We start from the raw sequence: 16,230 nt of genomic DNA on the forward strand, positions 1-16,230 counted from the left end.
ATGGATAGATGAAATTCATGAGTTTGTGGGTAGTAAATGGATGGCTAGTGCTCAAAACAGAAGGAACTGGAAAGTTGCTGGAGAGGCCTTCATCCTGCAGTGGATTGAAAATGGATGATGATGATATGGTGCACTGTACTCGTTCCCAGAATCTTTTAATTTTGTTTTCCTACTGGGCCCATGACATTGGAAATCTGATTCGCAGAAAAATCTTGGCGAAAATATGGCCGCTTAAAACGAAACTGGATAAGAGGGAGTCTAGTATACACATAAAATATACAAACTGTAAACACACGAAAAAATATATTTTAGATTTAAAAAACCTTTCTCTTTCTGTAAAATTAAAAATACTTTACATATGTTATGCAAATGTTGCTTTAGCACTTTGACACTAGTCTGAAGTTTTTAAAGGCAGTAAGGCTCCTGGAGGGCTGATGGTTTGGAGAAATTCAAAGGTCACCTAAATAGCTACTTATGTGGTGGGAAATACACGAGTTCATTTATTTATTTATTTTCCGGTTTTTTTTTTTTTTTTTTGGCTGGCAGAAAATGCCTGGGGCATTCTTACACTATATCACGGGTGGCCAACCTGCAGCAAACATTACAGAAGTAGCCCACACAACTCTTATTACTGATTCACCTCTCAATTGTGGAAAAAATAACAATTACTACTACTGATTTTAAAAATCAGAAATTAAGATATACATTTATAATTTAAATTTTACTGTCAGAAGTAATGATCTGATTTCAATGTGACGTGACCCTATGTTTCATACTTATTGCCTTTTAGCATACTCAGAGAACTCCTCATAACACTGATAACAAACATTAATTTGTTAACATGTTCACTGCCTTTATGCATATAACTGTAAAATGGCACTATAAATGAAATGTTATCCGAGTTCCAAAAGCACTACGTGATGTGCTGTAATGCATATGAGTAGTCATCCTTAAGTGGTAACCAATAAGTGCCATAAACATACAGGCACAGGAATTTAACAAGCACAGTATTGGTAAGCTGAATGCTTCGCAGCAATGCTCAGCTTTTGTTTATAGCATCAATTGTGTTGATGTTAGCTTATATATACGAATAAACTTTTCATAAAATTTTAAGATTTGTTCTGATTTACAGCTCAGCACAAAAGAAGGTGTTCGCTTTTAGAAATGAATTCCAAACTTTTAATTTTTAACCATTCTTTATGAATTTTCAGAATACTGGGGACGTTGAAATGTTGATTTTTTTTCAATATTTCAAAAATTACAGCACATTGGACAGTTCTCACAAATTTAAGTGCCAGCAAATGTGTTAATTTTTATTAAATTTTTTACAAGCACTTAGCATAAAACTCATTTGTATAATTAGTAATTACCAAAAATATTGTGACACCAGGTATATATCAGTAAGGATGGGGGGGGGAAGGAGATTACTAATAACTTGTAGATCTGCACTTCCGACATTTGTGTCATGTTGCAGGAAAAGGTGGGCCACCCCATGCACTAATATGGCTAATACTGATATATATATATATCTGAAATAAAATTCTGTTAGCTGCAGTAATAATTTATGTAATTTTTATCATGGCGCAACCGGTATCAAGCAGCTGAAGTCAAAAAGGGCAAGTATATAAATATACCTGTAACAAATCATGCTCTAATGAATTTCAGTAGATTTTAACAGTAATAATATAAACATAAACCACCATACATCCTATCTTATGGTGCAGCCACAGAATGATAATGGTTTATGGGAGCACAAAAGTATTTTGATGGACAAATAATTCAATGCAGTTCACGGTGAACAATTTTTTAAGATTAGTATAATTTTCAAAATGATTAATATGGCAGCCTGATTATTTTACTAATATGCTTCAAATATTTAATATTTTTAATGCAGAAGAAATGAGTACTAATAAACTGAGTACATGTAGTTGAATTCACTAATACTCAATTCAGTTGAAACAAAAATATTAAATAAAATGTTACTAAACTAATTTAGTTTCCAGAGCTAATATGTTAAAAAATAAAAAATGTTTTTCAACACACTGCACGAATTATCTAGAACTGATATACCTTGTGATTCCATAAATCATTGCCATTGTGTAGCTTCTTGATAAGAAAGATAATATTATTTCTTAATAATAACAGTAATATTATTATTAAGAAATTTAGTTAATGTGTAGAAATTTAATACATAAAAAATTTTTTTTTCATCAACATGGGTCCAATTTTTTTAAATGGTATAGAGATATGGCAATTTTAAGAAAAAAATAAATAAGAATAACACATTAAACATTCATTTTACAATAAGAAATTCCAAAATGCTTCAAAATCATCTGAAAACTTACTCTTAGGCTGGAAAATAAATTATTTTCAGAAAAAAATGTCTGTGAAGGTCTTATCATAGTTGCTCAAAATGTCTACCTTCTACTCTGATACATATTGCCACATATCATGCTAACTGGGAGTTCTCATAGAAAAAGCAAATACATGGAGGTGTGTTGGGATTACTAAGAATAAAAATATTCCATGTATACTTGCTGTTGTTGTTATTTGGTTTTTAGGAGCATTAGCAACTAAGGCCATATTGCTCCGGGATATGCGGTGATCATTCCCTGACCTTTCCGCATCCTTTGTATTTGGTGGTGACGGGCTTGAACCCCGGTCAAATCAAGAAGCGTGTGCTACGCACTGCTGCTCCTTCCCACCTGGCTACGGAGGCGCCATGTATACTTGCATGTTCACTAATGCTAGGAGCATAGTAAATAATTTTGATGAATTTGAAGTACTGGTTAAGTCATCAAACGCTGACATTTTAGGGATATTGGAGACATGGTGTCACTAAGATATAAGGGATGCAGAATTTGAACACAGGAAGTACATTGTATACAGAAAGGACACACAGGATGGGGGGGGGAGTGGATTATGCTCTAAGTTAAGAAGCACAAAAATTAAGGCAGTGCATCCAGTTGACATGGGCAGGCCAGTGCAATGTTGAGTCAGTTTGGTGTGATATAACACTGGAAAACCAAAAAATGAGAGTTGTTATAGACCTAATGACAACTGAGTGTAACTAACAATTGTAAAGACAATGGGGGGGGGCCAGTAAATCAGACCATATTTTAATGGGGGATTTTAACTTTCCAGATATTGACTGAAAATTGTGGTTTGGTCACACACGTAATAGCAAGACTTTTGTGGATTTATTGAATGACTGTTTTCTACACCAGCACGTCAGAGAAGCAACAAGAAGGTAATACTCTTGATCTCATTATCAAGCGACTCTTCAGGCATTAAGAATCTGCATATAAAAGAACCAGTAGGTGGCAGTTATCACAGCCTATTGATGTAACTACTATCAAGGGCAAAGGAAAAGGCTTCTGCTTTTGTAAAAGTGGTTACAATGGTCTCAGAGAGTTTTTAAAATCTATTCAGTGGAACCAAATTATCATTAGCTATATGGTGGAAGGAAGCCTGAGGCTTTTGTTGCACCAGCCAAAAAAAAAACAAAATTCCTGAGTTACTGAGTGAGTGAGTGAGTGAGTGAGTGAGTGAGAGAGAGAGAGAGAGAGAGAGGCGGGGGGGGGGGGGAATCAATAAGAAAGAGAAGAATGATGATATCCAGCTCAGGCAGGATCCTGGATGTGTGCCAAGCCCATACTCACCAGATATGAGCCTCTGGGGTTAATGATGATGTTACAAACAGTGGATTCTAAATGGGAAATATTCAGAGAAGTAAACATAGAAGCTACTAGGCATTTTATTCCAACTAAATGATACTGTTTTACGCTTAGACCCAAATGGATGTCAATGAACAATGACACTTGTGGCAAAGAAGGAAATGCATGGGATGCATATAATAAATATAAAATTTATAGAAGCCTACAGTAGATATAAACTAGTCTGCTATCAGGTCACAAAGGAGATTGGAATTAGTATTACTAGTGGCAAATGATGCAAAAAAAAAAAAAAAACCTTATGTCGTATCAGCAAAAAAAAAAAAAAAAAAACCCTTCCAACTTCACCCCTCCATTCCCACCAATAGGTCGTCTAGTTCTTCCCAGTTCCACAACAATAGATGGAAATTTGTTCTAACAATTAACTACCTGCTGGCTGAAGGCAAACTTCCACATTTCAATATAACCATTATTTCTTAATTTGAATTTATGCCCCCTCATACTTCTATTCCGAGCAAGAGAAAGGACTCCATAAGTCTTAAACACCTCAGTCAGATCACTTCTTAGATGCCTAGTCTCCAGGTGCTACAATTTGCAGAACAGAAGCCTATTTTGGTAAGAGCACTCTTCTGTTATCCCCTCAATAATCTCATTGCTCTTCTCTGCACCTGTTCCAGCAGATTCATATCCTTCCTAAAATGAGGCCTCCAGATCTGCATGAAATACTCCAGATGTAGCATGAACACTACCTCATACCAGTGGTGTCCAACCTACGGCCCACAAATAGTTTTTATAAGGACCGCACAGAAAGTGAACTAAAACAGCATCGATCACCACTGCGTGAACAGGCATGCAAGCATCCAGCTCGACTATATCAAACATGTACATATGGTTCAGTGCAGTCATATGTACGCTAAATACAGTTATGTATTTTGATATAGCTTGTTCATTGCATTGAATTAATTATTAATTTGTATTGAATTAAAAAAATCATTCTTAAAAATGTTCCAAAAGGAAAAATCGATTTGGAGTGTCTTCTTTACAACGAAAAAGCAGTGTGTTTGGTGCGTCAGGAGATTGTGTGAGTTTTTAAAGAATATAATTTAAAATGACACTGATTCCAATCCTAAATCTTATGATCAACATAAAAGAGTGCTGCAAAAAGAAAAGTGTTCAAAGTTATAAAACGAATTAAGAAAACAACAAAACATACTGAAAAGTATCAGTCAAGAAATTTATCTGCTGTACATGCCAGTTATCAAGATTTTCTAGATCTTGTTGTATATTTGATCGCTTTTGAAAGTAAACCATTCAATGATGGTGAATTTGTTAAGCATTGTTTGTTAAAAGTTGTGGAAAAAATTATAGGGAGAAATGAACAATGATACGAGACATTAGTTTCTTGACAAACAGTTATGCGAAGAGTAGAAGATATTGGAAAGAATTTGTTCGAACAACTTTGGGAAAAATAAAACAAATGAAATATTTTAGTGTGGCACTAGATGACAATACTGATGTAAATGACAAACCCCAACTCCTCATCTTCATATGTGGAATTAATGATAATTTTGTACCAGTTGAAGATTTAGCTGATCTACAGAGTATTGCATGTAACAACTACAGGTGAAAATCTTTTTTGAAAATTTTTGCCAATCTATCGAAAAGTCTATAGGATTAAATATTAAAAATCTGGTAGGAGTCACAACTGGTGGTGCAAAAAATATGATTGGTAAAATCATTGGGCTTATGGGTAGAATAACAAAGAACATGATAGATATCGGAGCTGAAACTCTGATTGGAATTCACTGCATTGTGCATCAAGACGATCTTTATGGCAAAGTATTGGATCTCCAACACGTTATGAATGTGGTTATTTCAACTGTTTCATTATTACAATTACTTTGTGAAAAGTTTGAAAGTCGATTTTTTGATATAAAATCACATTAAAAAACATAAGCTTTTTTTTGAGAACCCATTTACGTCTATGGCTGAAAATTACAATCCAAGATTGCAACTTGAAATTATTGACCTTTAAGCCAAAATATGATTCAAAAATAAGTATATAGACTGCAAAAATAAACTATTTGAATCCTACAATGCTTTCCCATTTAAAGATTTTCCGCTAATAAAAGAAAATGCCATGAATATAGCTACTTTGCTCGGATCAACGTATGTTTGCAAGCAGATTTTTTTAACTCGTAAAATCAAATAAATATTTAAAAAGAAACAGAATAACAGATGAGCATTTTATTTTTTTTTATAAAAACCCCAAACACAAGAGGTAATAGAATCTATTACCTCTTGTGTTTGGGGTAATAGAACCTATAGTACCATGCATGGGTTGGAAGTTGAGAAGACGAAAGAAGATATTTGTTGACATTAGATTTGAACTACTGTAGACGGTAATTTTCAGGAAATACGTAAGAAGGAAGGTTGTTCCAGAAAACGGCAGTTGAATGAATAAACGAGGAAGATGAAAAGATGGCTCTGTGAGTTTAAGTTGGACAGTAAATGGATGTTGGCTGGTGGCAGCATGTGTTCGGACTGTTTTGAAAGAGAGAGGGGGAATTATAGAAACAAATTCAGAAGAACAGTGCCCACGGAATTATCTGTAGAAAAGGCATACAGCAGAAACAGTGCGTCTATGAGAAAGCGAGTGGAGAGACTCTGTTAGAGATGAATCATTAATTAACCTAACTGCCCTCTTCTGAATGGAATCAAGAAGCCTGAGAGAGGTTTTGGGGGCACCACCCCAGATGTGGGAACAATATTCCATGGCAGGGCAGATTTGCGATTTATACAGAGTGAGCAGCTGTTTGGAAGAAGAGTAACGCCGAGAGCGAAAGAGAAAACCAAGTTTTTTAGATGCAGAGGAAGCAATATTTGTAATGTGCTTGTACCAAGAGAGATTAGAAGTCAGGGTAATCCCCAAAAGAGATATATCATTTTGCCTAGAAATCGGAGTGTCACTAAAGAGAAGCATAGGAGCAGAAGAATCCTTTTTGCGAGATATAAGACAAGACTGAGTTTTAGAAGGGTTGAAATCAACTAAGTTGTCACTGCCCCACTGGAGAATTACCTGAAGATCGGCATTTAAGGAATTTGTGGCAGATTTTCGAGAAGTTGAAGCTGATTGAGCAGGACAAGGTTTCTCAAAGTGGAAAGTGGAATACAATGTGATATCATTGGCAAAACTATGGATAGGATTTCCAGTCAATGGAAGAAGGTCATTAATATACAAGAGGAAAAGAGTGGGAGAAAGAACTGAACCTTGGGGGACACAGGCATTGGTGGAAAAGTTAGAAGACAGAGAGCCATCTACCATCACCCTCAGTGAGCGATCAGAGAGAAAACTGGATAACCAATTACTGAAAACAGTTGGTAAACCATAAGATGGAAGCTTGTTTAGAAGACCTTTATGCCAAACACGATCAAAAGCCTTTGAGATGTCAAGAGCCACTACGTGTGTTTCACCGAACCTTTCCATTGAATTAGTCCATAAATGGGTAACATAAACCAGAATATCACCAGTCGATCGACTCTGATGGAATCCATACTGGCGATCGTTGATCAGACGGAAGGTTTCTAGGTAGTTTAAGAGTTGGTGGTTAATTGATTTCTCCATTACTTTAGAAAGAGTAGAAGTAATTGCAATGGGACGATAATTGGATGGGAGGGATTTGTCACCCTTTTTAGGAACTGGCTGGATATGAGCAAATTTCCAAGCAGAAGGAAAAACACCTTTGGAATAAGAAAGTGAAAAAAGGGGGTAAGAATAGGAGTAAGTTCAGGAGCATAGGTTTTGAGAACAAGTGGAGAAATACCATCAGGACCTGGAGCTTTCTTAGCATCAAGATTTATCAAAATCTTCCTGATATCCTTTTGACGGAAGACCACAGGAGGCATTGAATGGAGCATGTTGGGAATAGTGGAAGGTGTTTTACCAAGATCATTAATATATGAGCTGGAAGAAAAATGGGATGCTAGCAGGTCAGCTTTATCCTTGGCTGAAGTGACAACAGAACCATCTGGTTTGGACCGATGTGGGAGCAGAGATGGGCAAAAGTTGCGGCCAATAGCTTTGGCACGAGACCAGAATGCTCGGCTACCATTAGGGCAAGAAGCAAGTTTTCTACTCTTAGCCTGTTCAAACTCTAGTTTGGACTGATTAATAACTGCTTTACAATTGTTGCGAGCTTTGATGTAGGCAAAAAATGAAACTGAAGAATTAGAAACAAGCCAATTACGATATGCAACGTTCTTCTCTTGAACAGCCTTAGCACATTTATTGGAAAACCAAGGTTTAGATAAAGGACGAGATTTTAAAGTGGAGTGTGTGATAAAGGATTCCATTCCTGCAAGAATAATTTCACTGACACGATATGAGCAAACATTGACATCAGAAGTTTTGAAACAGTAATCCGACCAAGGAAAAGAAGAAAAGAAGTCTCGCATATCATCCCATTTTGCATTCTTGTAATGCCAAACAGCACGAGGTTGGGAATAGCCATGAGATAAAGGTTCCATTGGAGAAGAGACAATCAGCAAGTTGTGATCTGAAGTGCCTAAAGGACCTCTCACTTCGACTGTGTACTTAGAAGGGTTGTTTGTGAGAAAAAGATCAAGCGTATTGGCTGTATGATTAGGACTGTCCGGTATTCTTGTAGGTAAATGAACAATCTGTGCTAAGTCATTAGTAATTGGAAAAGCCTCAGCATCTCGACGTGAGAATTTTTTAGGGATGCAGATGCTAGAAGTGTATTAAATTCTAACAGGGATCCCAAATAATTTTGTGATAACTGAAAGGAAAGTGAAAGAGAAAATGTTGAAGCTAAATGTAAAAAAAAAAAAAAAAAAAAAAGACAAAAATCTATCGAATTATGATAAAGATGCAGCAAAGGAGGTAAGCAAACTTAGTCATAATTATGAGAGCATCTTTGGATTCAGGGGAAGTAACTATGGACTGCAGATGTGCAAATGTATCCCCAATTCACAGAGGAGATCAAAGAGTGACATCAGTAACTACAGACCTGTTAGTTTGAGTTCTCTTCCACAGAAAATAATGGAGTCACTGATTAAAGAATAATGCAGTTACGCATGGATTTTTTAAGGGGCAATCTTCACAAACCAATACAATCTGATTGGATACTGTGATGCAGTAACAAAAGAACTAGATGCAAGAAATAATTCTGACTTTATATCCTAAGATTTCAGAAGAGATTTTTGTAACTGTCCTCATAAAAGATTACTGTACAAATTGTTGCAATTAGGATCAAGTTACTGCTATGGATAAAGGAATGGTTGACTGGGAGAAGACAGAGTAGTTATTAATGGGCACTGCACTTCTTGGTCTATACTGTTATTAGTGGGTTCAGTGCTGGACTCAGTGATATTTTCTGTGTTGTTATTTATTAATGATAGTGATGAAGGCATATTAGGTTTAATGTTTAAGTTTGCTGATGATACGAAGGTTGCAACAGTGGTTAATGAAAGTAATCAAGGTATGCTACTGCAACAAGACAGGAAAATTAGGCCCATGGGCTGGGAAGTGGCAAATGAAGTTTAGCATCGACAAATGCAAGGTACTGCATGTGGGTAGCAGTAATCCCTGATTAACGTATCAGTTGTGTGGTACCACACTCAGGACAGCGGAGAATGAAAAAATTCTGGGGGTAATTGTACAGTCAGATATGAAGTTCTCTGAGCAGTGCAGACAGGTGCCAGGACAGCTCATGGGATTTTGTCAATATCGAAAGCTCAATTTCGATGAAATCCTTCCTTTTGTTCAGAATACACATGAGGAGCAAAAATTCAAATTGAGGTAGGATGTTTGCAGGACATAAATGCAGAAATTTTCCTTCAGCCAGTGGGTAGTTGTTGTTGTTGGAATAAACTTCCATCTCGCGATGTAGAGGTGGGTAATGTGAATAAATTCAAGGACTAATTGGTTATTCCCAATGTAGTCTGTAGCATCCGAAATTTTCAGACAGTTCATCCCAATCATCAATCTTTTTCGCATACACCAGCGGTGGCCAACAAGTCGATTGCAGCTTTAGTTTCGGTCGATCGCGGCTTTAGTTTCGGCCGATCACAACAAATTTTAAATATATATAAAAATAGATTAGTCAAAATCTAAATATTATTATTATGTGTCCCACTGCATACGCTTATTACAAATAAGCGTATGCAGTGCGATAGGCATGGTAGGCTTGTCTAGTGAAAATGCATGCAGTTACGTTGTGAAGAGCATAATATATATGTCAAATTCTTATTTAGCTTACTTAATATTCATAATTGGACAGTACTTATACTTAATTTAATAACCTTTGATTTAAAATTAATACAATGAAAAAGAGCAAACGTATCATTTTCATCAAGAGTGGGAACTAGAATACTTTTTTGTCATGATAAAGGAAAAATGTTGTTGTTTGATTTGCAATGCTTCTGTGGCTATACTCAAAAAAAGGAAATTTAGAAAGGCACTTCAATGCATTGATTAGTAGTATTTCTGCATATAAATATCAATTTTTGGTAATGGCTAAGGATTTCAAAGAAAAAGGGGGGGACGATCATTTTGCAAAAATATCCTGTTTTTGAATTTAATAGCGAGAAATATGTTTCTGAAATTGAGAAAGTTGTGCATGATTTTGAAACCATATTCAGTGATTTTAAAACAATTGAAGACACTGTTCAATATATTTCTTATCCATTTAATGCCAACTTAGATATGAAACAAATTGCAGAAAAAAAAAAAAAAAAAAATCAATGAGATTTTTCACACAGAGAAAATATTACTTGAAAATGAAATTATTACATTGCGAAACGATATCTTCCTAAAAGCCAGATCATCAGAAAAAGACTTTTGGAAATATGTTTGCCGAGAAGAGTACCCAAATGTAAAAAAAATGCAGTGAACTTTTAATTCCTATTTTGGTTCCACATATCTATGCGAATCGGCCTTTTCATATTTGAAACAAAGACAAAGAATCGCTCTATTCTTACGGACTTGCATACAGAAGATTTTTTACAGTTGGCCTTATCGCCGCCGATAAGGCAGCCATAGCCGAGTGGTCAAGCGCACATGTGCATAAGTACACAGTATACATAATGTGGTCACTCAAGGCACGTATACATAAGTATACGTGCCTTGAGTGACCGGGTTCAAGCCCGTGGCTGCTAAATAAGGTGCTGTTTCTTGTATTCTATCTTGTGAACTCTTCTGACCGTTTGGTCGTCCCAGAGTATAAACAGAAAATTTAATTTATCACAGTATATCCCCAATCTTGAAAGCTTGGCATATGACATGAAGACACAAACTTCGCATAAATTAAAATTTTAAATACATATGAATTTAAAGTAAGAATTCTGAATTTCATTTAATTTTAAAATTTATAAACAACATTTTTCAATATGTGTTGATTAACCTTTTTAACCATGTGCAATGAAATTCTTGAGATGGTAGATCGCAGCACATTTTGAAGAAAAAAAGTAGATCGCATCACAAATTAAGTTGGCCACCGCTAACATATACTAATGCTTTCATGTGACTCCAAATGCAGTACTCTAGAGCAGTGTTCTCAACCAGCATTTCCCAACATTGAAAAATTATTGAATAAATAAAAATCTTGAAATACTGTGAAAAATTTCCACTATCCTTCAAAAATTGCAGGATTTTCTCTCTGGCTATTAGGAATAATTTAGCAGTAACTGAATTGCCTACCCTGCAAATAACTTTCTGGCCTGCTAATGTTTTCATTTATGGGCATTGTCCCATAAATAATTATTTTAAGAGTTCCTCCATGAAAAAAAAATGTTGAGAATCACTGCTCTAAAGAATTAAGAGCAAGAAGTCTCACTGGCCAATTTAGATGAATCTCCTCAGCCAATCCAACACTTGGATAGCAATGGATCAAATAACTGGAAAGCCTTTGGAAAAAATGTGGTGGAGCTCCATAATGATAAATTCATACTCTGTTGCAACAATAAAGGAGCATGCTCCAAAAATGGTGTGACAGTTCATTTTTCAAAAAATTCAGTTATGTTTCTCCAGTGAGATAACTGTTAAATAGATGATCTGATTAATTATTCCCAACAGTTCTACACCATATATTTACGAAAAACTAGTGTTGGAAATTGCTTTTAATTGTTGTATGAGAACTATCATTAGCCCAAATATATTCATTATAAGTACTATTCATTCACTCTCAAGTAAACATTGCTTCACATACAAATAGAGTGCACCTGCACACGTCATGATTAGTGAGCTCCAAACAAGAAAAGTTCATTTGCAGCTCATAACCTCCCTCTTCAAAGTACTGTACTTATTGTAAATGATAATGCTTTACTTAGCACACTCTAAACAGGAACTCAACGGCATGCATCACTAAATGATCCCCTTTCCTGCAGATGTCAGTGTGTATATCAATAAAAACTTGGTGATTAGGGACAATATGATCAGGAAATTGCTGTTAGTATTTCTCAATAACAGATGTCATGTTACTATTTACAAAATAAATTACAAGCTTCAACAATGCTTGTAAGAACTAGACCACAAAATGTGCACAGTTGGGCACTACAGCAGTTATTAGTGACTGAATCCTGAAATGGCAGCATCTCTCCAACCTATCCAGTATTGGACCCACATTGATACTAACTAATTATAGATAAAATAAAAACCTTATTAAATACAAAATATCAGCAATTCGTGTAACTTACTGAAAAACACATGAACGATATTTTAAAATCATCAAGGACACTTGTCATAATCAGTAATTATGCAAAACTTCTTATATTCAGAATTTGCACTTACCTGTGATGTATGTTCTGTTACTGAAGTGGCTTCTGAATCCACCTGAACAAGAATAAAATGATATGTGAAAAGCTATGACTGAGCTTTCCGGTCTTTTTAAATCTCCTATATTTTAAAAATGTTATAGCCAAATACAGATGATACTAGGATGTTATGACTTTTGTATTTCAATTAATACATAAATTTATTTTACCTTCTGTGACTTGCATGGCATCTAATAGATGTACTGTTTCATTTTATTTTTCTAATCTTTTTCTGAATTTTGGAATGGGATCATAATCTTCCATGCACCTTTCCACATAAATTGTCTCTAAGTGATCATGCAGCATTTTCTATGCTCATTCTGATTTATTAAGAATTATGACAGAAAATTAGAAATAAGAAAGTTGTGTAATGTCTGTTAGGTGCCACTAAAAGACATGTAAATACATGTCCCATGTTGGAAGTTTATAGATACTAAACAGAAAATATTCCCTGATGGGTGGTTTGATGAAAAAGTGGAGAAAGCTCTACAATGGACTCTCTCAAACAGGGCCAAGAGTAACAATCATATGTATCCCCCCCACAAAGAGGGATGGAAATGATTCATAATAACTGAAATGCAACACACCAACCTTCTATAACAGAAACTATTAAAATAATAATATTCTTAGTAAAATAATAAGAGGAGTTTACCTCAATATAGTGTGTAGAACACTTCCATATGATACCCTCCAGAAATTAAAATGGAAAAAACGAAAAAAATCGACAACTTACTGGTACATTAGAGTAAAATATAAATACTTAAATAATCAATTTAACACAATTCAAATCAATTTAAAACAATTAAAAATCAAATTAACACAATTAAAAGAATCTAACGAAAATATTCAAAACGATTTTCCTTCCTGAAGCTGACAACGCTTTTCGATCGTATGTCGTGATCACAGGAATGAAAATTCATTCCTTCCTTCAGGAAGGAAAATCGTTTTGAATATTTTCGTTAGATTCTTTTAATTGTGTTAATTTGATTTTTAATTGTTTTAAATTGATTTGAATTGTGTTAAATTGATTATTTAAGTATTTATATTTTACTCTAATGTACCGGTAAGTTGTCGATTTTTTCGTTTTTTCCATTTTAATTTCTGGAGGGTATCATATGGAAGTGTTCTACACACTATATTGAGGTAAACTCCTCTTATTATTTTACTAAGATTATTATCAACGTAGAACATTGAGTAGTACAGCTCTGATTCATACTATCTAAAATAATAATAATATAAAATCATATCAAATTTCGTAAAAATAAAAGATAAAAATATACAAATAAAATATACTGATTGTGCAATTAAAAGTGGTAAAATGATAGATAAAAATTAAATATGAAATTATTATTATTAGCCATATGATGCAAGGAAACCTGAGGCTTATGCTGCACCGGCCAAAAAAAAAAATTCCCTATTACCCTGAGAGAGAGAGAGAGAGAGAGAGAGAGAGAGAGAGAGAGAGAGAGAGAGAGAGAGAAGTAGTAGAAAGAGAAGAAAGAATGATGATATCCAGCTCAGGACCTTGGGTGTGCCAAGCCCATACTCACCAGATGTGAGCCGCTTACGTAATTAAAAGGGATAAAACAACCATAGCTTTCAGAGGTGACTGCCTCCTTTATCAACAGTAAGACTTAACTGTCACGGTACATCCTTAAATAACTGCAGGATCACAGCTCGCAACATGTGTTATTGTAGGAGCATGGGCATTATCCTTCACATGTGCGTGGAAACTGTAAATGGCTTGGGAGCGTGCCAGGCGGAACCGTTCATCCTGTGCAAGAATTACAGCTTCAAAGAGGGGATGATGACGGATTCCCTGTCTCTACTGATGGTATTATGTTCCGAAGAACAAATCTGCAAGCTCTTAAGCTATTTGCAGTTCCAATATCTGTGCAAACAATCAACTATGGCAGCATCGCCTGGAGAAATTTGGCAGTTCTCCTCCCGGAAATGTTCAGCCACAGCAAATTTCCTACAATCTGTGGTCTTTGTTGTGTTAATATGCTCCCACAAACGATCTTTGAACCTGTGTTTTGTCTCACCGACATAGCTACAGATCACCTGAACTCACCACTATCCAGAGGAAGGTTCTTAGGGAGTTAAGACAGAATGACAGCATTGTTGTTTTACCTTCAAGACAAAAGGGAGGTAAATTGTGATCCTCAACAAAGTAGATTACTGTAACAAAGCCTTGGAACTGTTAAATGATAGGAAAACTTGCAAGGTTGACCTGTAGAAATCCCTTGGTAGGATTGGAATAGCATGTCAACAAAATCCTAGAGGGTTGGTTGGTTGAATGCCAAGATTTCCAAAGACACTTACTGGACACTTCATGCGACGGGATGCCAGTTACCTAAGTTTTATAGCCTACCGAAAAGCAGGCTGACCTCATCTGTTCTAATGCTAGCGTGTAAATCTCATTCTTCATTGTGATTTCCAAACAATAGCATTATCAGGAGGCCTGCAGGCCAGAGAGCTGCATTAAGGTGCCTGGCATAGGACAGATGCTTGTCAAGGTCTCATGAGACCTTGACAGGTGTACTAGGTATGCTGAGTTGATCGAGAAGGGATATGATTTGCTCCACTGTTGTTTCTGGACATAAACGACTGATGAAAATGGAGGGATTAAATGTCCTTCATTTGTGCGGTATGATTGTAATATCCATTACATCTGAATTAGTGCCAATTACACTGGTGCATTTCTGATCTGCCTGGACAAAGGCAGCTTTTTTCCTGCGATGAGTCACCACTGGCTTCGAGAGTTCATTGCTGTTGGACTCGGGTTCCTTCATCTTCAATGTAATGCAATGAAGGTGAAGGAACATAGATGAGGGTGATTGACTGTGGGTAAGGACTTTGGCAGAGGCAGCAAAAATGCAGGAGTGAGACTATGTCTATGCCAATGGTAGGCCATTCTAGGAAGAAAGTAGAGTAGTATCCAAGTTAAGCTTGGTTGAATCCAGCAACACACATCACAGAGCAGTAAGTTACATACTGTAGATCTTCTAGCCACTGTAGTGACTCACTTGGGTTGGTATTTTCTGTACAGAGCTTCCTCAGAATATTTTCAAACAAGGCAAGCTTCTTGCCCATTTTTCTATGTATTATCACACTCCCATTTAAAAATGATTCATTTGCAACTGCATTCACTGCATAAGAAGGCGGAAGCGTTGGCATTAGCTTTTGACATTGGCAAGCTCTCATTAGGTGGCAGGAGGTCGACTTCAGAAAATCAGTTGGTGATGGGGATGCAGAAGGAGAAACACTATTTTGTGTCACTAATTCAGTAGCACTGATTTTTGCCTTCAGAAAGCGGTACAGAGCCAGAACAACTCTGTGCTGAGAATCTGGCTATGTTTTTTTTAAGAGTGAACAGGGCTCAAAAAGAAATCTACATGGACCACTACACTAGGTGTGAATTAGTATGAAAAATACAAATAAATTGGAGTACTTACTTTGAGACACTTCATACTGAGGGAGATAAGATTATAGACCCCACTAACCTTGACACAAGCAGTTAGGGAATAGGGAAAAAGGAAGTAACCACAAGCGGTATGCGGTGACTGCATAACAAACTATAGATGCAATACAACACAACTTACAGAAAATCAGATACCACAGGTGTAGAGATTGGAAGATATTAGCATCGAGAGCTATAAAGCACATTAGCCTTTGCTGTAGCACATGCCTATACACTGAACTGCACTCTATATTAGATAAA

General features: G+C 35.9%; 1 protein-coding gene across 2 annotated transcripts in view; it reads right to left on the reverse strand.

Moving 5' to 3' along the window:
• LOC150082063 (uncharacterized) overlaps window positions 1-16,230 on the reverse strand; it is a 562,503-nt gene that overhangs the window by 349,188 nt on the left and 197,085 nt on the right. For both annotated transcript variants that reach the window (XM_090379088.1, XM_090379087.1), the window contains exon 4: window positions 12,484-12,525. In XM_090379088.1, the coding sequence (XP_090235214.1) occupies window positions 12,484-12,525 (42 nt within the window). The remainder of the gene's footprint in view (window positions 1-12,483; window positions 12,526-16,230) is intronic.

The sequence above is a fragment of the Mastigoproctus giganteus genome, chromosome 8 (genome assembly GCF_048544385.1).
Source record: "Mastigoproctus giganteus isolate SK-2022 chromosome 8, ASM4854438v1, whole genome shotgun sequence".
In the NCBI taxonomy this organism is placed as follows: Eukaryota; Metazoa; Arthropoda; class Arachnida; order Uropygi; family Thelyphonidae; genus Mastigoproctus; species Mastigoproctus giganteus.